General features: G+C 43.7%; 1 protein-coding gene and 2 pseudogenes across 1 annotated transcript in view; 2 read left to right on the top strand and 1 right to left on the bottom strand.

The window, feature by feature from the left end:
• The first annotated feature begins 3,270 nt into the window (after nucleotides 1–3,270).
• LOC122918899 lies at nucleotides 3,271–3,394 on the top strand (annotated as a pseudogene).
• Nucleotides 3,395–9,599: 6,205 nt separating this feature from the next.
• On the bottom strand, nucleotides 9,600–9,758 carry LOC122918075 (annotated as a pseudogene).
• Nucleotides 9,759–12,476: 2,718 nt separating this feature from the next.
• SLAMF1 (signaling lymphocytic activation molecule family member 1) overlaps nucleotides 12,477–25,412 on the top strand; it is a 30,856-nt gene continuing 17,920 nt past the window's right edge. The window contains exons 1-3 of the mRNA XM_044266231.1: nucleotides 12,477–12,638; nucleotides 19,755–20,093; nucleotides 21,971–22,258. Coding sequence (XP_044122166.1) covers nucleotides 12,563–12,638; nucleotides 19,755–20,093; nucleotides 21,971–22,258 — 703 coding nt within the window. The 5' untranslated portion in view covers nucleotides 12,477–12,562. The remainder of the gene's footprint in view (nucleotides 12,639–19,754; nucleotides 20,094–21,970; nucleotides 22,259–25,412) is intronic.

The raw sequence follows: 25,412 nt of genomic DNA, 5'->3' as shown, positions 1-25,412 counted from the left end.
GAAGTTTTGCTCTCAGAGGAAGTAGAGGGGAGTTGGGAGGTACCTGGGGAAATGCAAATTTGTGGCTAAGTAGGAGTTCCCTGGGTCTGATGATTTCCAAGATGCTGCTGAGGTATAATTCCAGTGATGACTGGAGAGGAGAGGCCAGTCCTGCCTCAAACAATGGTTGTAATTAGCGTGTCTATTCCATAGATATTTTTAACACCTACTGTATGTAGAGTATTGTTAGATTGGGGAAATATGCATATAAATAGAGCAAAATGAAACTTGGGGGTGGGGTGGGGTGGGTAGATTGACCTAAACTAAGAGACCTGGTTTCTGGTCATTGCTTTATAAAAACTGGCCATGTTGCTTCTGGCAAGTCCCTCAGTAGTAAGTGTTAACCTCTAAAACACGGCTTTCTGATAGTGAGATGAAGGATATGGAAAAATAGCTTCTAAGGTTTTGTGTGTGTGTGTGTTTCCACAGATTTATAACTTCTCTGAAATTGAGCTCTGTATATTCAAGTACTCTCTAGAAATTTCTATCTGGAAGAACCATAAACACTTCAACTGAACATATCCCAAGCCGACAAACTAATCTTATACTCTTGCTCCCAATTTTTTTTTTTAAAGATTTTATTTATTTATTTGACAGACTGAGATCACAAGCAGACAGAGAGGCAGGCAGAGAGAGGGAGAGGAGGAAGCAGGCTCCCTGCAGAGCAGAGAGCCCGATGCGGGACTCGATCCCAGGACCCTGAGATCATGACCTGAGCCGAAGGCAGTGGCTTAACCCACTGAGCCACCCAGGCACCCTCTTGCTCCCAATTTTGACCCAAAGTTATCTTTACCTCCTATAGAGACTGATAGTGTTATACTCTTGAAGACTATACCACAAATCTAAAGGTCATTGTATATGGGTTCTTCTCTGTCACACCTCATGTTCAATCAGTTGCCAAACTTTACCAAATCCACCTATGAAATGAGTCTCCAATGGACCTCCTCCCCTACCTCACTGCCACTTCTTTGATGGAGATTATTATCTCTTCTAATCATCTTCCTATCTGTAGTTTTACCTAAATCTCTCCCATACTGTGCCTGAAGTGATCTTACTGAAGGAGAAATATGGTTACTCACCTGCTTAAAACTTTTGGTGGTTCCCATCAAGAGGATGAACAACTTTCCAAGAATGTATTTAATTATTTATGTCTGAAAAAGAGTTTTGATTAGGTGGAAGGAGGGACATTATCTGTTGCTGGAAGGTCTCAGTTCCCTTGGTAGAGTATCCTTAGGAATGAATGAAAGACAAAACAATAAGGAAGAGAAGGGAACTAGCAAATATTGATGCCCATGCTCTATCAAATACTGTACATTATATACACGATGTTGTTTTACCCCTTGGAAAATATATGAGACATTTAAGCTCAGGTTCCCTCCGAAGCAGGCTCTGAGATGGAGATTTATGAGCAGTAAGTGCACTGAGGAATACTTGTGAAATCACCTGTGGGAAATGAAGGACAAAGGACTGAGCAGAGGGAGAAGTTGAACTCTGGAAGCAGTTGGAACAAAGGCCTCAGCTGACTATTTGAGGTGTTCCAGAGCCGGAATGGCCCCTAATGGCTGCTCCAAATTGAGGCATGGGGACTAGACTTTTATACCCTTTCAGTGACCAGATGACCAGTTGTTAGATGTAGGTGGTGCTCATGGACGGAACTGCCAGAGGGTGTCTCCCAAGGAGACTTGACTGCAAGCCATCAGGCCCTGATTCTTCTGGCAACTGGGAATGGTTGTTTTGGTTCTCATTCCCGAGCAGCATACCCTAACATCCATTACATGAATAAACTTGTAGTGCACTATTTTATAGATGGGAAAACTTAGTGTCATCAAGAATGTGACTTATGCCAGATCATGCAAGTAGTGAATGAAATCCCTGTAGTTACACTTCACATTTTTCTGACCCCATGCTCCTTTGACTACAAATATTTCTGCAATTAGAAAAGCCTTCATTGGCATCGGGTCAAACCTGAACCCTTAGGGACTTTGTATGGCACCATAAGCTATCACACACATTAATCATTAGAGGAAGAATTAGAGCCAACCCATAGTGGAGCCAAGTATTTAAGGACTTAGAGATTTCTGAGAACAGACAGTGTAAGTTTCAAGATCTGTGGGACCTCCAGGTGAAAGCCAGGACACGCAGAGCAGGACCATGCTTATGGAAGGCCCAGCATGGGTCTTTGTAGAGGACTGGTAGCTGGAAGAGCCATCAAGGCAGCAATCACAGACGTGGGAGCTGGTGGACAGAAGTGAATGGCAAGCTAGAGAGCACAAAAGACTGATGATAGTGGGACCAAGGGGAGGGTGGAAAGGGCAATGGAGGCAGTTCCTAGAAGACAGAAAGTACCAAAGAAGTAAAGGGTCATAGATACTTAATGATAAATACATTGGGATATGGTGTGCAGAACTCAGAAAGAATGATGAAGGCTTTGCTAAGCAACATGTCTCCCAGGCCAGTGTGGCAGGAGGTGATGGAGCTTATATCCAAGTGCTATTCCTGTTCCTTATTTACTGTGGGACCTCAGACAAGTTATTAGCTGTCTATGACTGTGTTTCCTCATCTGTGAATTGGGGGTAGTAAGGTCTAGATCCAGGGTGAGCTCATGGGAAAGAGAAGCTGTTTCTGTTGTGGAATTCTCATATTCTTCCATGCCCATGACATAGCATACTTATGTGAACAAGCCAACTTTAGAACCCAGGCTCTTAAAGTAAATTCTTGTATTTTGAAAAGTTCCGTAAGCAACATAGGAAGCACTGTGATTGCCCCTCTTTCTCCCAGCTTCTATCTCAGTGTGGAATGGTGGATACTCTGGGATGTGGGTACACATTGGCAAAAGCCCCCATGGGAGGTACTAGCTGGAAGGAAAGCTGAGAAGGACAGCCAGGTATCAGGGTACCACCTGAGCCTGCAGGGTTTTATATTCCAGCTGCTTGCATCCAGACAAGATCAGAATTTAGCATTTTAATGGCCTTAACCCTGGTTCTATTATCAGAACAGGGAGCTGGGAGCCATCCTTCTTAAAGGCTATACAACAGAAACAGAAGCCTGCTCTCAACTGACTTATTCCTTCCTAGAAAAGAATCTCAGGCTGGAACCCAGGGCTTGCCGTTTTAACTCTGTTATGTTGCTTAACAACGCAAACAGTTAAACTAAGGAAAGAAGCCTTTGTGTCCAGGTATGGTCTATACTGTCACCCCATGGAACACCTTCTACAGTTTAATGTTTTGAACAATTTTGGCAGTATCGTAGCCAATGAGGTTTATCCGAGGCGCGATTATTGCTAATTGAACAATTTCATGATCTTCTTTTACTCTCTTTTCAAGGCAAGATAATTATTCATACAATATTCTTGAAGAAATCCTTGTTCATTAAACTAGGAAATAGCATATAATCATACATTTTTATGTATTATGTTAAATAACAAAGAACACAAAAGTGTGTGCAGAACTGTGATTTTAGTTACAAACATGCTTGTGGAAGGGGTAGCCTACTGAGGCAAGAGGGAAACTCATGCCAGCCGTTGCTCAGGAGGGATCATGGCTTCCACGCCGGGCTCCAGCGTTTTGACCATGACTGTTACTTACAACGATCCCAACTACCAGGTGTTTACTTAGGATGACCCCCAAGAGGCATTTTTTACTTGAAACTTCATAATACAGCAGAATAAATTGAGGTGTCCAACCCATCTCACAGAGAACTCTACAGGTATTTTTATAGTCACGGTTAAATTAAACAATAACTAATTACTATGGCGTGTAATTTTGATCTCAACTTCAAATCCTTCCACACGTAGATTTTGCGAAACTGAATCAGGTGTGGCTAATGGCTCAGTTCACATTTTCATTCTGTTTCACATTTTCTCTTCTGATTTTTGTGTAATGGTACAATTCCTGTTAGGCTTTACATGCTGATGTTTTTCTTTATGAAATGTGATTTTCTGTACCGAGATGTTCAATTCCTTTATAACAGAGTTTTTAAATACTTGTTGCAGAAAATTCACCTCTCTGCCTTAAATTGCTAAAAGTTTTTAATGGCCTATAACGTGCTTCGTCTCTAATTTATGCCACAAAGCTACTGTTGTCTCTCATGGGGAAGCCCAGGAACGACATCCATTACCAGAGTGCCCATAGCATTCTGGTCCAGTCTCTGAGGATTGTCCCTGATCTTGACCATAAGGTAGTACTTCCTGTGCATCACCTGCTGCAGCTACATGGGGTTCATCATCGAATCACTCATCCCCACTTTCAGGAAATGATGAAACCGAGAGATACCAAATTCAAAATGGCCGCCACATGTCAAGCTCCGAGCTGAGTGCCTTACTTGCACTGATGTCATTTAGTTTCCCACAACCCTGTGAGGTGTTTCCTTATCTTGATGTCACTGATGAGGAAAGAAAGGTTCAGAGAGATTGTGCAACTTGCCCAAGGTCACCCGACTTATAATTAACAGATTGGGTACTTGAACCCAAATGTCTCTGACCACAAGTGGAGTTCTGAGCCAGACTACTCTAGGGCCTCCTAAACAAGGAGTTGGAGATATACAAACTTGAAAGCAGTTGTAAAAAAGGTAGAAGATTATAGAAGATTTTACTTACTTTCTCCTTTAAAAAAAATATTTATTTTAGATAGAGAGCAGGGTGAGGAGGAGGGGGAGAGGGAGAGAGAAAACCTCCAGAAGACCCTCTGAAGAGTGCAGAGCCTGACCCGGGGCTCCACCCCAGGACCCTGAGATCATGACCTGAGCAGAAATAGAGAGTCAGATGCTTAACTGACTGAGCCACCCAGGTGCCCCTCTTTCTTCTTTTTAAAATGTTCAATATGGTATTATATTCGCAATTTTAAAAAGAAGAGACAGAACCCTAATTTTAAAAAATCCCATTTCCTACATTTCCCACTCTTAACTAGAAATATTATTTGATAAATTTATTCAGGTGGTTGATAACTAAATGTGTAAGTCCTTGTTATGCTTCCCTCAGTAAGGGATGTTGAGAATCATTATATTTAAAACTGACAGAATGTTTTCCTCATGGTTAGCATGGGGTCAGGCAAGTGCATGGAGAAGAGGAAGATATTGGACTTCCTTGCTGTGTGTCATCCCAGGGTATCCCCATACTGTCCCTCTCTTCAGTTATGCCAACTAGAGTTCTTCACTCGAGTCCCCTAGTCTACAGCTCCATTTTCCAAGCTGCTCAAGTGTCCTAGCTTTTCCTTCTTCCCTGGACTTATTTCAGGTCAGCCTACATCATTGGCATGTCAGTGCAGGAATCCCACTACATTCATGGCTTGTGAGCATCTCAGAAGTTCATTCAGTGACCCATGGGGCATTCAGTCCTCCTCCCCATCTGTCTTTGTCTCTCAGGAATGTGATCACTGGTTAGGGACTGGGACTACTCAGAAAAGAATGAATCCTTTTCTTTGACAAGCTTTGCAAGATGAGTGCTCAGTGGACTTGACAAAGAGCCTTCTAGAACTGCCAACGACGAGCCCTTAGTTTGAGCTTTGTATGAAGGAAAGAAGAAGGCTGACCACAGTCATCCAGGATTTGTAGCATACTTTGCAAGTTATTGTCATTTTATAACTCTATCTAAGAAGGGAGATCAGAGCTATGGGAGGCAGCTTTTGGCACACAGAAAAAGTTTGAGGTTGGTGACTCAACAGCACTGTTGCTGGTTCCTAAACTCGGTTCCTTCCTAGAAGGAGTGGAATTGCGTGGGCATTTCCCTCTCTGTAACAGCTTATGCCAGTAGAAAGCAGGCCAGAAAACTATATGGCTGTCATGTAGGATAATTTGGGGGATACTAGGAAGGACCCCCAACCCTACCAAGAATGTGTCTCAAAGAGCTTTGGGGACTGTGGGACAAGAGAGACTTAGTCTGTCCAGGGCAGGCCCAGAAGGAAGAGATCCCCACATATTGACTATGGGGTCTGGAAGGAGGGCAGGAGCATCAGTGGAAGTGACAAGAGTTTGGGGAGGTAACCTCAGATTACAGATGCCCATGGATATCTCTCCTCAACCTCTAGATTCTAGTATTCTGACCTGGATCTGAACCCTGGAGAAGGTGCTGATGTAGGAAACATGTAGAAGACCTCAAGGAGAGCAATTTCAGCCTTACAGGCTAGGAAAAGGCCAGAAGGCACTTCCAGTGGCATCTTCACAAGCCACACTGGGCCACGTCCCCAGCTTCCCTTTCTGAGCCTTGGTCACTCAGTACATCCATTTGCTCAGGCGGGTGGCTACTGGCATGAACATGTTGGGCAAAACCTGGGTCTTGGTCTGGGATAAAGCCACCGCATAACCTGGTTTCCCCACTCCCCCAACCCCCAATGCCCTTCAACCCCTACAGGCCCTACCCAGGAGGGCTGTCTGCTCCACTGGTCTGCTCAGTCTCTGTAACAGACACCTGTCCCATGGGCTTCCTCATCTCACCCAACAGAGCTGAGCTACGGTGCTTTTTCCAGTGATTTCCCCGGGCTGATTTTAGACTTTGCAATCAGGTCTCCTAGGAGATGTTTCAGAATTTGGGGGAATTTTGTATTTTCATTTTGGTTTTGTGGGGTTTTTATTGTTTTTTAATTGCTTTATTTATTTATTTATTTATTTAGAATTTTTCTTATTCCAATGGAGATTCTTATTATGGGCTCCAAGAAGCCAGGTAGTGTGCTCTGCCCCTGTGAGATCCCTCCTTGTGTTGCTGGCTCATGTTATAGGGACCTCTTTGGCCAGAGGTCTTGATGAGCACAGTCTTAAGCTGGGAAGCCAAGATGTTCAGGGGCAGCCCAGACACAGGCACTTTCAGGCAGGTCACTCTGCAACCCTTGCCATAAAGGGTCATGAGGGAAAGTAGCAAATCTTAGGGGGATGTTACACCCTTCTGTTTAGGAGATAATCTCAATGTGCAGCCTACCTTAGATCGGGGAAAGGCTCTTTTCTATAGACATATGGTCTTCCTCAATCTCAGAAAGGGGTTCCATAAAGCCAAAGGGAAGGAAGTGCTGCTTTGTCACCAGTGATGGAAGTCAGGGGGAGGAAATACTGGACAGGGTTCTCCTGTCGCCCATACCTTCATTTGTGCCAAATGTTCCATGGATAACAGGCAATTGCCTAACATGAGCCCAAGGATTAGTTAAGGTTCTTGCCAAGTGTAATGGAAGTAGTATGGTGAATGGAGAGAGCAGAGACTCTGGAGTCAGGTAATGCAGGATTTGAATCTAGTTCTTCCATTTTGGGCACTCTGAGCCATTAGACAAGTTATTTAGCAGGTCTGTACCTCAACTTGTAAAATAGTGATAATTATACCTGCTTTTTCCTATTATAAAAACTAACAAAATAACATAGGTGGAGGCTACAGGCACCCAGGGAGTTTAATTAGGAGGATTTCCTTCCTCCTTACTTTCTTGAGTATTCATGGGGATAATGAGTATACTCCAGAGAAAGAGAAAGAGGTTTTGACCTGGAGACAGGGTTTCCAAGTTTTGTCCAGTCCCTGCTTTCCATCACCACCAGATCTGCTTCCTTGATAGAGCTGTTACAAACATCAAATAAGGTAGTGAATATGAAGAATTTTGAAAATGGACTTATGAGTGTGAGGCTTTATCACTTGTACCTCTTTAGTTGTGAGTTTGTCCAAATCCGCTCTTTATAGCTGATGGAAACATCTTGGTGTACCAGATACAGTACAGGATAGACTGATTTTTGAATGTTGAACCAGCCTTGCATGCCTAGGATACGTTCCACGTCGTTGAAACATAACACTTTTTATACATTATTGAATTCAATTGGACAATACTTTGTTGAGGATTTGTGTACCTATGCTCATGAGAGATATTGGCCTCTGGTTTTTTTCTTGTGATATTTTTGTCCAGTTTTGATATCAGAATAAGTTAGATATTGAATAGAATAAGCTAGAAAGATAGGATAGAATGAGTGAGTTAGTATGCATTCTGATTTGGAAGGTTATTTAATTGTTGGTTCAATTTGTTAATAGAAATAGACTTATTTAGATTGTCTATTTCATCTGTGAGTTCTGGCAAATTATGTCTTTCAAGGATTGATCCGTTTTACCGATGTTATCAAATTTGTGGGCTTGAAGTTGTTTGTAGTATTCTTTTATTGTCCTTTTTTTGTCCATGGGTTTGGTAGTGATGCCCCCTCTTACGTTTCTGATATTAGTAATCTGTGTCTTCTTTTTTTTTTTTTTTTTAATTTATTTAGCCCGGCTAGAGGTTTACCAATTTTCTGGTCTTTGCAAAGAACAAGCTTTTGCTTTCATTGATTTTTCCCTATTAATATTTTGTTTTCAATTTCATTGCTTTCTACTCTAGTTTTTATTATTTCTTTTCTTCTGCTTACTCTGCACTTAATTTGCTCCTTTTTTTTTTAAGATTCTATTTATTTATTTGACAGACAGAACTCACAAGTAGGCATAGAGGCAGGCAGAGAGAGAGGAGGAAGCAGGGTCCCTTCCAAGCAGAAAGCCTGATGCAAGGCTCGATCCCAAGACCCTGGGATCATGACCTGAGCCGAGGGTGAGGTTTTAACACACTGAGCCACCCAGGCGCCCCTAACTTGCTCTTCTTTTTCTAGTTTCCTAAAGTGAAGGCTTATATTGATTTTAGGTCTTTTTTCTTTTCTATTATATGCATTCAATGCTATCCATTTTCCTTTAGGCATCACCTTTTTTTTTTCCTGAATCCTACAAATTTTGATAAGTTGTGTTTTCATTTTCATTTTGTTCAAAATACTTAAAAATTTCTCTTGAGATTTCTTCTTTGGCCCATGTGTTATTTGGAAGTGAATTGTTTAATCTCCACATGTTTTGGGATTTTCCAGTTGTTGTTTTTTTCGTTGGTGTTATGGACTTCTATTTTAATCTCTCTGTGGCCTGAGAGCAGACAATGTATGATTTCCATTTTTCCAAATGTATTAAGATGTGTCTTACAGCCCAGAAGGTGGATTATCTTGGTGAATGTTCCATACGAGCTTGAGAAGAATGTGTATTCTGCTGTTACTGGGTGAAGTAGTCTATAGGTGGTGGTGTGAATTTAGTGGTGTCCTGATTTTCTGCCTGTTGGATCTGTCCATTTCTGATAGAGGGATGTTCAAGTCTCCAATGATGATAGCAGATTTATCTATTTCTCATCATAGTTCTATCAGTCTTTGCCTTATATAAGGCAAGCTCTGTTGTTAGGCACATATACGTTAAAGATTGTTATGTCTTCTTGGAGAATTGACCCCTTTGTCATTATATAATAATTTTGCTCTGTCTGAAATTAATATGGCAACTTCTGCTTTCTTTTAATTAATGTTAGCATGTTTTCTCTTTATCCATTTACTTTTAATCTTTATGTGTCTTTATACTTAAAGTAGGTTTTTTATAGATGACATAGTTGGGTTTTATTTTTGTTTTGCTTTGTTTTTTTTGAATAATATTTCAATTTATTGTCATAGTTAGTCTGTGAATAAGACATGTATTTAGGGCAGATAGTTTCCAATCTGCCCTAACATGTGCCCACATATCTTCACCTGGAAAATGCAGCATTTCAAGCTTCAGTCAGAGTAGATTATTCCTTTTTCACTTTCACAACTTTTTTTTTGCTGCTGCCGGAAGTCTTCTTGTCATTTGTTTCGAATTCTGTAGTCAATGCATCTCTCACTGCTTTTGCACAGATCTGGGAGTTTCAAATGTAGCTGAGTCCAGTCTGTCACCAGTACACCATCATGATGTCTCAAGAGTGTGTGCCTCTGGCCAACTTGTAAGGACATATCCATGGGGAGCATTGTGGGCAGCCCAGCTACAGGAAAATCAGGCCTGAGCAGCAGAAAGGACAAGGCTCTGGACCTGCCAATCCTGCCACTTCTTGCCCTGGTCTACCTCTCTAATGGCCCCTGCTGTCCACCAAAAGCCAATAGGATCTTGTTTTTTGATCCATTCTGACAATCTCTGTGTTTTAATTGGTTCATTTAGACCATTAACATTCAAAATGTTTCTTGATATTGTTAGAATAACATTTACCATATCTGTTACTCTTTTCTATTTGTTGCCCTTGTTCTTTGTTTCTATTATTGCCTTTCACTCTTTTTCTGCCCTTGGTGGTTTAATTGAGGATTTCATTTTCTCTCCTTAGTACATAATCATACCTTTTTTTTTTTTTACTTTTTTTTAGTGGTTGCTCTAGATTTTGCAATATACATTTACAACCAATCCAAGCACATTTTCAAATAACACTATACTTTTCATGGGTAGTGTGGGATCCTATGTAAGAAAATAATCCTAATTATTCTTTCCTATCCCTTGTATCATTGTCATTCATTTCACTTATATATAAGCATTCAGAAGCACATATATACATAAGAAATATACATAAGCACACATAATTGAATACATTGTTATTGTTATTATTATTTTGAACAATGTATTATCTCTTAGATCGATTAAGAGTAATAAAAATAAGCTTTTATTTTTATCTTCACTTATTCCTTGTCTCATGCTCTTTCTTTCCTTATGTATATCTGAGTTTCTGACATATATAATTTTCTTTCTCCCTAAAGAACTTCTTTGACTATCTCTAACAAGGCAGAGCTATTGACAAAACATTCCCTCAACTTCTGTTTGTCCAAGAAAGTCTTTGTTTCTCCTTCACTTTTGAAGGATAATTTCTCAGGATTTGGAATTCTAGGTTGGTGGGGTTTTTTCTTTCTCTCAACTCTTCAAATATCTCACTCTATTCTCTTCTTGCTTCCAGTCACTTTTTTTTTTAGGTTAAAGAAATATGCAACATCAAAGACATATATTGCAACCTCATTTACTGGTCAGTGACATTAGTGACTTTTTGCTGATTAAGATCGTAGTTGTTAAATCCTGGAATACTACTTCCTCAAATTCTGTGTTCTATTCACAACATCGAGGCTACAGTCATGATATACTTTTAAGTTTGATCTGAATTATCACCTTTTCTTTATCATTTTCTTACACCCAGAAAACCAACATAACATTCAACCAGAGCTGGTATGATAAATTCTATCATCTGCCAGTAGGCTCCCACCCTGGCTGATTTCAAGCTACGAACATGCTGTCATTGAAAGTAATACAGAGCCCATATGATACCTGGTATTTTATTTCCACCATAGAGATACAATAGGTGTAAATGTCCTCAAGACCATAGATAATAATAAAATGTTGTGAACTAATTAGGAAGTAATTCGTTTGAGTTTTCCCCTTAGTTATTATTCCCTCATCTACAATTAAATAAATATAGTAAATTCATATAAATCGAATTCTTAATAATGGTAATATTTATCAATCACCCAGCTTGTAAGATTCCTGAAAATTTAACAATCAGCTCTCAGTAGTTGGTACATACTGGCTCCCACACCCCACCAGGTAGTATTTGGGAAGGATGCTTGGGTGTTAGATGAGGGAAGGAGAAAAGCAATGAAGATAAAGGTTAAGTTCCCATATATCGCCAGGTCTTGTAACCTTAATTTCCTCAGGAAGGCCCATTGGAGAGTGCCTCTGATCTGTTAAAAAATGGTGGTTTGTTTTTTTTTTTTAGTTTTTTTTTTCATTTATTCATTTGAGAGAGGGAGAGACAGAGACAGCACAAGCTGGGGGAGGAGCAGAGGGAGAAGCAGACTCCCTGTTGAGCCAGGAGCCAGATGTGGGGCTCAATTCTAGATATGGAGATCATGACCTGAGCCAAAGACAGATGTTCAACCATCTGAGCCAACCAGGTATCCCTAAAATGGACTTTAAAAACAAGAAGCTGACCTCTCAAAATCTCTTCCTGAACACTGGTAAAAGTATCTTTCCAGTATTTTCATTTTTACAACTTAACTTGTGGAAAAGTATGTCTTTCTTCTGCCTGCTTTAGTCCCTTCCCCTCTACAAAAAGTTAGACACAAGCTCTGAAATGAGGGTACCCCCTCTAACACAACCCAGAGCTCACTAAATTCTACCACACTGCACCATCTGGGAAGTTGGATTTCTGCCAGCTGACCCGCCCTTGCCTTCCCCATGTCTCTGGGGCTTTGACATCAGGACCCGACTGCGTGTGGAGGGGTTCTCTGAAGTTATGGAGCAAATCAGATATGAGACATAAGAACTCTTCAAAGTTAGTCATCCAAGTTCAGCCTTGAACTAACTGACCCAGATCTGACAAGCCTCCATTTCTTCTTTCCATTCTAAGAAGGGTTACCAGACAGAACTACTAGGGAAGGCTAGGGTTGGGGGGGGGGTCAATTTCTGCTCAGGGCTGGGTTTGCTGAACTACTTTCCCGTCTTAGGCAGTCTGAGCATTTGACACGGACTTCTCGGGAACAGCAAAATGATTTGAAGCCTAAAAGGAGATGAGCAATCTCCGACACTCAGGCAGAAAAAGTCCCAGTGATACAGGAAGCCATCTGGTTCCTGATGCATAACTAGGCGGCAGAGGCACCTCTGCCTGACACGGACCTCATTCCGTCGTGGCGTCTGCAAGCAGCTGTAGGGCTTCTCACGGGTTCCCTTCCCTCTCTTCGCCAGCTGATGGATCCCAAGAGGCTTCTCTCCTTGAACCTCCTGCTGTTTCTCTCCCTGGCTTTTGAGCTGAGCTGTGGAACAGGTGAGTGTTCATCTGTTTGAGGACGTGAGTCCCACCATTACCCACCAGGAGTCAGCCAGACCATGGTTGGAGAAAAGTCGCAGGGGCTGGGGGCTGTGGTTTGGCTGCCTCTCTCTCTCAGGGACTGGCTCTGAGTTCCTTCAGACTCTTTCAAAGAGGAAGGAATATTGTGGGTTCCTGGATGCCAAGGCTCAGCCCCACCAATCCTAGTTTCCAAGGAAACCAGGAGCCCTCAGCCAAAGGCACAGGTAACATTGCAGACCAGGGTCTCAGAATGGGACATTCTGGTCAAGGTTCTGGTTGAGTGGTTGTTTTTGCATCCGGCAAATACCCAGCCTAAGGGGCTGAGGTGGACCGATGGAGCTTGGGAGACGATGACTCCTACTTCCCTGCCCTTGAAGGGGATCCTCACACATGTGAGTAGCCCAGCCAGAACCACGGTCCAACAACAAGGAAGGGCTGTAGTGTAGAACTGAAGTGAAAACCTCAGGCATCAGTTGAGATCAGACAGTGGCTCCAGTGTGGTCATGCTGGCGGCGACTTTCCTGGAAGAGAACCTCCCAAGGCAGTGAGATGGGGGAGAGGCCAGGATTTCTGGAAATGCAAATTGGGAACTCTCAAGGGTCTGGGGAGCTCTGGAAGTGGGGCCAGACACACAACACAGGGTTTGGGGCTGAGCTCTGCTCTTGTCTTTCTGGTTTGTGTCCCTCCTGGAGGTGAGCTGAGGTGCTCTGTAGTAGTATCAGGGCTATGAGAAAAAGTATTTGAGAAAGAAAAACCATACAAGAAGTGGACTTTGGGCTCACTGGGAATGTTTCAGAGCCTGGAGGTTGGTTAGACTAGGGGAGGCAGTCCGGAGTGGAAGCGGTATTAGGGAAGGGGGGAAATCCTGAGGCTCTGGGTGTTTTGCACTTGGGGTTTTCAAGACCGCAAATCCATTAAGGACTTTTACAGGAAAAGTCCAGAGATACTCTATGGATGTCGGAGAGGCTGTGCATGGGATCTATCTTTTACTAGACTCCTAGATAAAGAGGACCTTTCTCGACCCCCATTTCCCTCAGAATCAGGCAGACCTAGAGCTCTTGCTTTCTGAGGTCTAGGGAAGGAGTGATTGAGCTCAAGGTTCAGAAAGCCAGACTGAACCACTTTAAGCCACCACAGAGAAAGCCAAACCTTCCCAGATGCACTTCATATGTGGCTACCACTTGGGGATATTTCTTAGTGACTATCAGGAGTGATGGGGTTGAACAGTGGGTTGGACTTTTTAAATCTCTGTGTTTACTTGCCAGCTAGCCAGCCTGGCCCACGGTGCTCCCATGGCACCAGGTGCTGGCAGCTGCTCTGCTGGAGGCTTGGCGGTCCCTGGTCAGCAAGAAGCAGCCCAGCTCCGTGGGGTGTGTCTACCCGACCTGCGGTGCCTGTCTTCCTTGCATTCTGTTTTCTCTGAAACACACACAAAATTTTTAGTGTTTTTATTTTTAAATACACACTCTTTTATGAAACCCCAATTAAACACAGATGGAAATGCTTTGCAAGTGGGACAGGTCAACCATGACAGTTACTCAACCAAGAAGTGCAATTCTTGTAAAATCAGGAGCCACTTTCCTTCTCATCTCTACTCAGCTTGCCTCCCAATTCCCTGTCAGAATTGTAGAATCAAAAGTCCACATGTCCCTTCCCCCAATAAAGCGATTTTTCCATTCCCTCAATGGCATTAAAAAAAAAATAGATTTTATTTTTGGAGAAATTTGGGGTTCACAGCAAAAATGAGCAGAAGGTACCAAGATTTCCCCCACTCCCCCACATACATACTTCCCTATTATGAGCATACCCCACCAGAGCGACGCGTCTCTTACAACTGATGAATTGCCCCAAGGGGATGTTGTATTCCTCCAGGTGGGTCCACCTCATTCACACACATGAAGGATAAGTGTGTGGGCTCCAGACTTGGCCCATCTTTGCTCACTGGGCCATTCTATCCCAAGGTGCTGATCGAAGCTTCTCAAAAGATTTAATACTGGATACTTTTTTCCTCAAAAGATTTAATACTGGGCTATAAAGCCATAACCTTCGCATCTCCAGCACCAGACTGGAAACCATGTCAGGGCTGATTGGTTTTATCCATGGATTAAGTTTAGACAATCCCATTGAGTAACTATCTATTAAGGACCCCTGATGCGGCAGGCATGGTGCGAGGGGTGGGGGAAGCACAATGAGCATCCACAGCCTCTGCCCAGGACCTGACCCAGTATCTGGTATATCAGAGTCCTTCCCCAAATGATTGTTGAATGAATAATAATAGTATGCAAAGCCTTGTTTGCTATATTCCAGGCACTGTCTAAGTGCTATGTGTATTATTCACTTAATTCTCACAACAACCCTAGGGGATATGTTATTATTGTTACCGTTACAATTTTATAGAAGAAGGAATGAGAGCCACAGAGACGTTTAGCAGTTTCTCTGTAGTTACACGGCCTGACTTCAGAGACCTCAGTAAATGAGCCTGGATAAACTTGTGTTTGGTGGGGGTGGGAGGGATGTTAAAATTTGTCTCCAGGTCCCATGGTAAAAATTAGAATATGCTATCTGTAATTGGAGCATGTAAGTTGATTTTAATTGAATTGAAATGAAGTGTAGGAATATTCAAAAGGTGAGGGAAGCTGATAAAACTATAGAAGGAAGTACAGGGCACATGGAAGTATTTGATCTGGATAGAAACTCCTTTCATCACCTAAGTTTTCATTTAGTTTTTTTGTTACCTAGTTAGTTTATTGCAAGAGTATCACACATACGTCTATTTAAAACTTCAGCAGTACAGAAGGGGATGCGATGGAGACAGGACAGCAGCTATTACCAGTTCCTTGTGTGTCTTCCCAAATATATACACTGGATTTTTTATAAGACTTGATAAGAGTATTCCTGATGAAGATATCAGTGTAGAAGTGAGGTGTTGCGAGGGTTCAGGGGGATGGCAAGTGGTCTGCTGAGCTTGAAGCCTGGGCTCCATAGCCAAGCGTTTTCATCTGCTCCCCTGGCAAGCGGGGAGAAGGGTCCCCATCATTTCCCAGCCACACTGTACTTCTCAGGGACGTTAGAACGACGAAACAGAGTACATTCTGATTTTGGAGAGAAGGGTTCTGAGGTTCTGTGTTGCCATTTGCTCACTCATTAAGTTTTTCATTCTCTTGAGCAGCATGGTTTTACTGAGTTTTTACTGTGTCCCAGGTGGGTGTAAGGACTCTAAGTGGACAAACAGACACAGTCTCTACTCACAGAAGCTTATTCTTGAGTAAGGGTGACAGGCAAAGAATCAGAGTTAAAAGGGCAAGGAGTGATATGAAGGGGACATAGTAAGGCACTGGAGGCACAAAGCAGGGAGGCCTAGAGGAGGCTAGGGTTCAGAGGCAGAGACGGGACGGAAGGAGTTAGTCAGGGAAATAGAGGGCAGTAACTGGCAGTCAGCCTGGGGCATGCAGATACAAGTCCTCTGACTCAGAAAGACTCAGTACGATCAAGGAAAGGGGGTGGGGAGAGAATGGCTCTTGGGAGTGCAGGTTAAAGAACAAATGTCTCTTCTGGGGCCTCGCTATGCTGTAAGAAGTGTGAGTCCTGGTAAGACCTGCCCGCGTCCTCTCCCTGAAAGCTACGGCAAGATGGCGTGAGCCCATGTGAGCGGGGCATGACCTGGCAGTGTAAGTGGGTGGTTCTCATTAGGTAGAATCCCATCTTGAGAAGAGTTGGCCACATGGGGCTCATTTCAGGAAAATATCCATGGGCCCATGTGAATCACCCTACTTTCTAAGTAGAATTAGCCTTGAAGAAAATGAGTTGGTGGAAATGGCTACAAATGTTTCCTCCAGACTCTTGAGCAAACAGGGTTGACTGAATCACGGCCCCGCTGGAAAAGTCGCATCAGGCCGTAGGATGTTTCAGGAGTGGGGACTCCACTTGAAGGGCTCTCTGAACCACTTTAAAGTCCCCACTTGTTTTCCACTTGTGCTTAGCTGGTACTGGTTTCTAGTACCCCTTCCAGAGCCAGCCACTCACACGCACTCAGTTGTGAGATCACCATTCTTCATGTGGGTTGCGGGGTGTGAGGGTTTCTTGCTGACCGAGTTTCAATCCCACTCCCTGTGCGTGAGTGTGCAGATACCACTCAGCCTGCCCTCTCATCTGTTCCTTCTTTTCTTTTTTCTCTTTCCCTTCCTATTTTATTTCATTGGTTTCTTTGGTGGTGGTGGTGGTGGTATGGGGGCCCCTCCCGATGCCATATTATATCCTCCCTTCCCCTCACTTCTCTTCATCGTTATGAGTCTCCACCAATCTCACCCTAATTTCACCCAAGTGAATTAGGCACCCAAGTGCCTATTATTTTCTCCCCATTTCTGGATCTCTAGCCTGATACTAGCTGGGCCCTTTATGGGCCTGTGTTGGGATTTCAGAGCATTTTGATATCAAGAACATCTGGACCAGTTTGTCCAGTTCTCCAACAACCCACGTGAGGCACAAGTCAGTGGTGTCCTTTCTAGGCAGTTGCACTATTCAAGCAGGTGATTTTGTTTTACTTCTCTGGCTTCCTTATCAACTAAAGCAATCTATGTTCTCTGAGTCATGGGTTCCATTTATGAGATTTAGCTTATGGGTAAGTTCAGTTACATATTGGGCAAAGCTAAATAAGAGAGATTTGAGTCAGGTAATATAGCTTTCTGCACTTATATTTTGAGCAGATATTTATTAAAAGTCTACCATACACCAAGTATTGTTGTAGGTCCTAGACACGAAATTACGAACAGAATGAAATTCTTCCTTCTGAAGAATTTGCAGCCTAGCCAGGGACACAAAAATAAAATAGAATAATACACGATGTATCTTCAGACAGGGGTAAGTGTGGAATCAGAAGGGGCGCTTATTTTGTATAAGATGGTGAGAACAAGTTTCTCAGAGGAGATAACTTCTTGAGCAGAAATCTAAAATAAAGTGAGGGAGTGAGCTACCCAGATATATAAAGAAAAAGATGTCCAGAGAACAGCAGAAGCAGAAGCTCTGATGTGGGGATGTTCTTGATGAGGTGTCTGAGCCAGTATGACTATAGCGCAGTGAGTGGAGAGAGAGGGCAGTAGAAGGGTCAGGGAAGGGACGGGGTTACTCAGAGTCTTTGAAGCCATAACAAGGCCTGTGGCTATTTCTTCTATGGTTGCTAGAAATCCCTGGAAGTTTCAAAGCAGGAGAGAGACAAAATCTGGCATAGGTTTGAAAGATGAGTCGGTCTACTGTACAAATGCCAGAAGATTGGTTGGAAGCCAATGGCCGTGCCAGGCTGTGACGACAGTGGCAGAAATGAAGGAGGTTGGAGGTGTTAGGATTGCAGACATATCGTGAAGGTAGAGCCAACAGGAGTTGTTGATAGACGCGATATGGCATATGAGAGAAGGAAAGGAGTCAAGGATGATTCCAAACATTTTGGTCTCAGAATCTGGGGGAGTTGTAATGTTGTTGGTGGGAGGGACTATGGAGCCAAGAGTTCCTTTGCTAAGTTTGCAATGCCCTTTTGACCTCCAAATACGGATCCATGTGGGCAGTTTGGGTGCGAGGTCCATCTCTGCAGGCATTCCAGAAGCATGTTAACCCACGCACCTGGATGAGCACGGCTGGGAGAGCAGGGCTCTGAGTACTGAGTCCCAGGATGCGCCCGTATTTAGAGATCTTTAAGAGCAGCAGGTTCCAGTCAGGGAGACTGAGAAGGAGTAGCCAATGAAATAGGAAGGAAACCAGGAGAGTGGTATTCCAGGGGTTGAGCGAAGGCAGTGCTTCAAAGAGGCAGTGACGAACCATGTCAGGGGCTCCTGAGAAAGAAAGACGAGGATGGAGGATAGACTCGCACTACGGCGCACACAGTGACCTTGATGAGGATGATTCCAGTGAGCGGTAGGGAAGAGCACCTGCTAACGTGGGTGCAGGAAAAATGAGTCAGGAAACAGAAACAGAAAATATAAACACACATTAAAGGACTTTGCAATAAGGGAAAAGAGAGAAATGAGGCAGCCGCTAGGGATGAACCTGGGGTCAGGGGAGGGGGTTGTACGGGGAAGGAAGTTATAGGTTGGTATGTTGTGTGTTGATGGAAATAACCCACAACATTCTACACCAGTAATAAAGCTGATGGTGCAAAGGGTGGGGGCTATTGCAAGAGCAAAGGCCTGAGGTGGGTGAGTGCTCCATGACGGAAGAGGCTAACCTTAATGGGGGCATAGACCATCCAGCTGGGTCGGTAGGAAGTTCTCTTCTCATTTCTTCTGCATTTCCAGTTCAGTGAGAAGCAGAGTCATCAGCGGAGGCCATGGGTTGGAGGAGAGAGGAGGTGTTAAATAGTCAGCAGTAGGATCCCTTACAGTGATCTGAAAGGGTGGGGTTTTGTGTGTGTGTGTGGTTTTGCGTTGTTGTGGTGGTTGTGGTTGTTGTTGTTGGCTCAGCTCTTTTGAAAAAGAGAAATAAAATAATTTCTCACCCTTGATATTAGGAACTATCTTATGGTCTTTTTGAGAGCAAGAGTTCCACAGTTTGAACACTGGGCTCACCATGCTCCTAGGTCCACGTCCCTCAGACTTTTTCTTCTTTTTCTGAAATGATGCTCTGTAGCCTTGGTCTCCTAGGCTCGCGAGCTCAGGATCTGTTCCAGTTGCTCTCTGACCTTCATACTAGGTACCCAGCGGTGGTAAGAAGTCTGGTCAAGGAATGGGCAGACCTGGCTTCTAGTCCAGTTACTGGTTATGTGATTTCAGGGATGTCATTTAACTTCTCTACATCTTAACTTCTCCGTGCCTTTACTATAAATCTGAGTTGATAGAATTCTCTCCCAGTTCAAAGAACCCCAGTGTCCTAATTAGTCTGTACATCTCCTTTGTAAGCAATTTTAAGATTTCCATGGGGATTTTTCAAACATTAAGAATATAGTAGGATTGTTATGACCATTCCTGTAGGCTACTAGGGACCTGGCAACCCCAGGGAGAGCCTGAGAGGAAGAGCGAGCACCTTTAATCTGTCACTCCTGATGCACAGAGAGGATGAGATTCTCAAAGAGCTCTGCAATCACAGACTTTCTTCTCCTTCCTCGCACAGGTGAGAGTTTGCTGAACTGCCCAAAGATGCCTGGGCAGTTGGGAAGCAGTGTACTGCTGCCCTTGGCATCCGGAGGCATAAGTAAGAGCGTGAACAAGAGCGTCCACGTCCTTGTCACCAGAGCAGAATCACCAGGAAACAGTGTCAAGAAGAAAATAGTTTCCCTGGATCTGCCTGAAGGGGGGTCTCCGCGCTATCTGGAAAATGGCTATACCTTTCATCTGGAAAACCTGAGTCTGGGGATCCTGGAAAGCAAGAAGGAAAATGAGGGCTGGTACTTCATGACCCTGGAGGAGAACTTTTCAGTTCGACATTTTTGTCTGCAGCTGAAGCTCTATGGTAATATTGGGGCTTCCGCAGTCTGCACGGGGAGGGGGGCACCCGAGATCATTCCTTACCTAAGATTTGGGCATCTCTCAGAAGCAAGGGTATCCAAGGTTGGGTGCAACTTGAAAGATCACCTAGTCCAGGGTCTTTAAACTGTGCTTTAGGAAGGGGTTTCAGAGATTCAAAAGTCTTTTTCATCCAAATCGCTCACTGATGGTCGTTGATTAGCACTAGTTAGCCCTACCCCATTTCCCAAAGACAAGGAACCCAGCTGCCTATGGACTACAGGGTCTGTGGCCCCAAGAGTCTCAATTTGCAAATAAGACTTGGTTTGAAAATAAGTTTTTCCCCCCCAATTTTTAAAATGTTTGAATACCACAGACTGAATCCCATCTCTTTTCTGTTGATAAGGACACTGAAATCCAGGGAGAAGTGGTTGGCTTGTGTTTTCAAGAGTCCTCGTGGGTGGTTCCCCACATGGGGGCTCAGGAAGAGGAGAGCTGAACCAACCCATGCACTGCCCGCACACCCCATGCGACCGCATCTACCTGGTGAAAAAGCACCTTATTCTCATTGAAACAGAGGCTCTAGTTATAAGGTCACTTAACTGCAGAGCTTAAACCAGAATCTAGGTACATCTGAACCCAAGGTCAGTACTTTTATGAGCCTCTTTAGCTGCCAGCCCTTCTGGAATGCACCCAGATTTTGTATCTCTTAGACCCAGAGACTCTTTGAATTTCCAGGAATCCTGACAACAGCCATGTGGGTTGTCCTGATTTCTCACAGAGAGACTTCCTTATCTTAGAGCTGGTACAGAGAGCCCCACCTACCCAGCATTTCTTTGAAATACTCAGGTGCCTACAGGAAAGATGGCAATACCCCCCTCACTCTTCCCCTAGTCCCAGCATCCCCTTCCTCCACATAGTTTATGCAGACTCCCCTCAGCCCTCTGCCAGGTACAGAGAGTTCTGACTACTCCAATAGTGGCCCTAGGGTTGACACATCATGCGTTTTCTAGAACAGCTCACTGCCTTTGTCACATCTTGTCACATAAACTCTTACCTTGGAAGATACAGTCTCTGCAACCATGATATTCTTCTCAAGTCCAAGAAAGAGGAGAGCCAGACAGCCTTGGGTTCTGATCTCAGCTTAAGTGATATTATATGAGACACTCCACCTCTCTGGGACCCCGTTTCCTCACCTGTAAAATGAGAGTACTTATAACTAAGGTTATAATTGTTGAGAAAGTTGTTGAGAAGATTAAAGACTATGATAAATGAAAAATTCCAGAATCATGCCCATCGTACAGTAGTTGTTAAATAAGTACAACTTCCTTACTTGCCTTGGCTATTTCATAGATTAGAGTGAGATCTCCCCTAGTCCCCTCCGCATACCCACACAGACCCACACAGACACACATACACACCTACACACACACAGACACATAGACATACACTCAGACACATACCCACCTACCCACACACTCCAGGTAAAACCCCACCACTATGTCATTCTTTCAGGTCTAGAGGTAATACTTTAGCCAATGACAATTAAACCATACAGATTAGTTTGCAGAAAATGCCACAGGTAAAAAACAGAAGATTGGGAGCATCACCAAGAACAAGTGGATTCCTTAACAATAGTGGTGGGAGGGAACCAGAAGATAAATGATTTTTCCCTATTTTGTCCTGAGGTCATACTGGGAAAGAGTATAGTAGAGAGAGAGGGATTTGGGGGAACCAGCAGATCGCCACAGCAAATAAATCACACTGCACACCCACAGGGAGGGGAAAATAGCATTAGGCTGTATTTTCTTCTAACAAGAAGGTCAAGTTAGAATCCCAGGGGGTTCACTTTGGTGATGGCTTCCTTCCTCCCCCTCTTGACAGAGCAGGTCTCCACTCCGGAAATTAAGGTGTTGAACTTGACCCGGGGGAATGGGAACTGCAGCTTGACACTGGCCTGTGACGTGGAGAAGGGGGACTATGTGGTTTACAACTGGAGTGAGGAAGTGGCTACTGACCCACTGACCCCAGCCAACAACAGTACTCACCTCCTGCATCTCAACCTTGGCCCTCAGAATGTCAACAATGTCTACATCTGCACTGTGAGCAACCCCATCAGCAGCCGCTCACGGACCTTCACCCCGAAGTCCCAGTGCAGACTAGAATCTTTCGGTGAGTGCCCTGGTGGGGGTGGGCGTGGCACATTGAGGATATGGGCTCAGTCCTCACCTGGATTAAATGATCTGCTCCCATAGCCATGGCCTTCACCTCGGTAAAACACTTTCCGTTTTCTCTATAGTTGATAAAAGCCTCCTCATGTGCATTCAGTGAATGTCCTCTGCTTATAACCACCAGGTTGGCATTGTGCTTGGTTCACACTTGAGGACAATGATAAGAAATAATGGAGCCAGATCCAGAATGCAGGCCTCCCAGTTGTGATTCTTCCTCTCCGCTCCTGTCTTGACTCCAAGCCCCACGGATAGCTGGGTGAGAGAGTGTAGGTGGCAGGTCCCAACTCCCTTGTCCATACTCCTCTAATGGTGGGACAGGTCTGCAACATCAATAAGTACTGTTGACCACCCATGCACAGAAATGGGGCAGGGATGTGATACATGATCTCTGCATTCCAGCAACACGTTCTAAAGATAAAACTTGAAACATTTGCTCAATAATGAAAAGTAGGATATAATGAAGGGCCACATTTTATGGAATGGACTGTGACTCTCATAGCAAGTCAGAAGGCCAGGGGAGTCAGCTCTTGGACTGAGACCTGGACTGTGAAGTTTGGGGATAATAACAAATCATATAGTACTCTGTTATTGGCCGAGCACTTTCTATGCTATGATCTCTTTTGATCCTCACAATAGCCATACCATATACGTTTTATCATCATCTTCACTGTTCAGATGAGGAACTTGAATGTCGTAGCATTTAAGTACCTGCTCAAGTTTCTTCAAATTATAAGCAGTAGAATCAGCACCTGAACCTAGACCTTCTGACTGCTCATTCTCTGGGAAGAACATCATTATTCTGCTATCAGAAGGAACAGAAGGCTGATTAAGTAACCATCTGAGGTTGGGAGCAAGATAGACCACTGACTCTTTTCAATAACAGATCCTGTGTCCGTTCCTAAAGTGGGTTCAGGGACATAAGGACCTGGGTTCTAGGCTTCAAAGTATTACTTATGCCCTGACATTCTCCTTCCTGCATCCACTACAGGGAACAGGAATCCTTCCAAGGAGACTTAAGCCCAGTGTAGACCTGGTGTCCATGGAGGAGGCTTTGTAGAGTTTTAGAAGGTGGCCTCCAGGAACTCTGACGCAATGCTGCTCTGTTTACTTACAAGGATAAGGTCACTTAACCTGTCTAAGACTTAGATTCTTTATCTAAAATAGTAACAACTGACAAATCTTAATGATTTACTAAGTTCCACTTAGGTAGCAACTCATTTAATCCTTACAGCAGCCAAATAGTATGAGTATTACCACTTTATAGCTGAGGAGAGAAAGATATCAAAAAGGCTCACATAGAGCAGGTAAGAGAGCTGAGCTGTCTGACCCTGGAATCCTCATAGGGGCTAGTGGAAGAGATAATACACAAAAATCATAGGGTTTTTTCTTGGGGGCACAGTCTTCTGTGATTATAGCAACCGTCTTAGAGCAAAGAAAGGTCATCCAGTGTTTTAGCCTGGCCTATCTCAAAAAAAGAACTCTCTTCAGCTTCTCAGTGTGGTTTAAGAAGAATTTAATTAGTGCATTCCAAAGTCTTGATAGGTCATGAAGCTTCACCAGGGGCACTTGGCTCAGGACAGTCTAAAGAAATGTGGAGATGCTCTTACTTACCGAGGCTACATGAAGGACAAAGTACACACAGCATGACCAGATTTATTGAGTATGGAGCAGGCTCCTACGAGGCGTGAAGGAACACGAAGAATAGAAACATGGTCCTATGATAAACCCCATCAGGATCTCCTGCCAGTCGTTAGGAGAAAGTATCTGACATGAGGCAGCCTTTTCACTGTCTTGGGCCCCTGTTCCGTCGTCTGTAAAATGAAGAGGGTGACCTAGGGAAGTTCTGTCCAGAGTCCATATTCTATGACTCAGTTTGTACTACATGCATAAGAAGTGCTAACCAAAGGTTACAATGAGTATTAGCCTGCTGGGGCTGCTGGGTCAAAGCATCATAAATGGGGAGGCTGAAACACCCAAAACTTATGGTCTCACAGTCTGGAGGCCAGAAGTCCAAAATCAAGGTGTTGGCAGGGCTGGTTCCTTCTGAAGCTGTGAGGGAGGGGTCTGTGTAGGCCCCTCTCTGGGGCTGGCAGGTGGCGGTCTCCTGTCTCTTCACTCTGTTTTCTCTTGAAGCATATCTCTGTTCAAATTCCCCCTTCTTATAAGAACATGGATCATATTGGATTAGGGCCCCCTCTAACTAGGGCAGCTATAACAGAGTATGGCAGACTAGATGCTTGAATAACAGAAATTTATTTTCTCACAGTTCTGGAGGCTGGAAGTCCAAGATCAAGTGTTGGCAGGGCTGGTTGGTTTTTGTTTTTTGTTTTTCCCCTTCCCCTGAGGCTTCTCTCTTTGGCTTGCAGAAGGCTGCCTTCTTGCTGTGTCTCTCCATGGTGTGTCCTCTGTGCATACGCATCCTGGTGCCTCCTTGTGTGTCCAGATTTCCTCTTCTTATAGGGACACTGTAAGATTGAATTAGGACCTACTCTAATGGCTTCATTTTAACTTAATCACATATTTTAAGATCCTATCTTCACATTCTGAGGTACTAAGGGTTAGGGCTTCCACATACGAATTTGGGAGGGATATAGGACAGCTCATAGCACCACCCTGCTGACGTCATTTTAACTTGATTACGTCTCTAAAGACTCTGCTTCCAAATAAGGTCACGTTCTAAGGACTTCAACGTATGAATTTTGGGAGGAACATAATTCAATCCATGAAACAAATAGAGATCCCTCTTCCCTGCCTGCAAGGACGAGAGACCACAGCACATCAGAAATCACATAGCTGGTCTGTGGCATGTCATTCCCAGTACACCAGGTTGCCTAAAGACAGAAAGCCGAGTTTTATTAGTTTATTGATTTGTGTTTGAAAATGAATATTACTAACTCTTAAAATACTGTGCTTAGTTTGACAAAACTCTTACTGAGCTTCTCCCGCATTCCCACATTGTGCTAGGGGCTGAGTCCACTAAGACCAAAAAAGACAGGATCCTTGCCCTGAAGGAAAAAGATAGTTTCTGTAAATAAATGATCTGAAATTGTGTGGTGTGATGGGCAAAATGGAAGTAAAAAGAAGGAACAATGATG

This window comes from Neovison vison, chromosome 10 (genome assembly GCF_020171115.1).
Source record: "Neovison vison isolate M4711 chromosome 10, ASM_NN_V1, whole genome shotgun sequence".
Classification (NCBI taxonomy): domain Eukaryota; kingdom Metazoa; phylum Chordata; class Mammalia; order Carnivora; family Mustelidae; genus Neogale; species Neogale vison.
The sequence above is the reverse complement of the archived record's forward strand: the minus strand, read 5'-3'. Positions and strand labels throughout refer to the sequence as shown.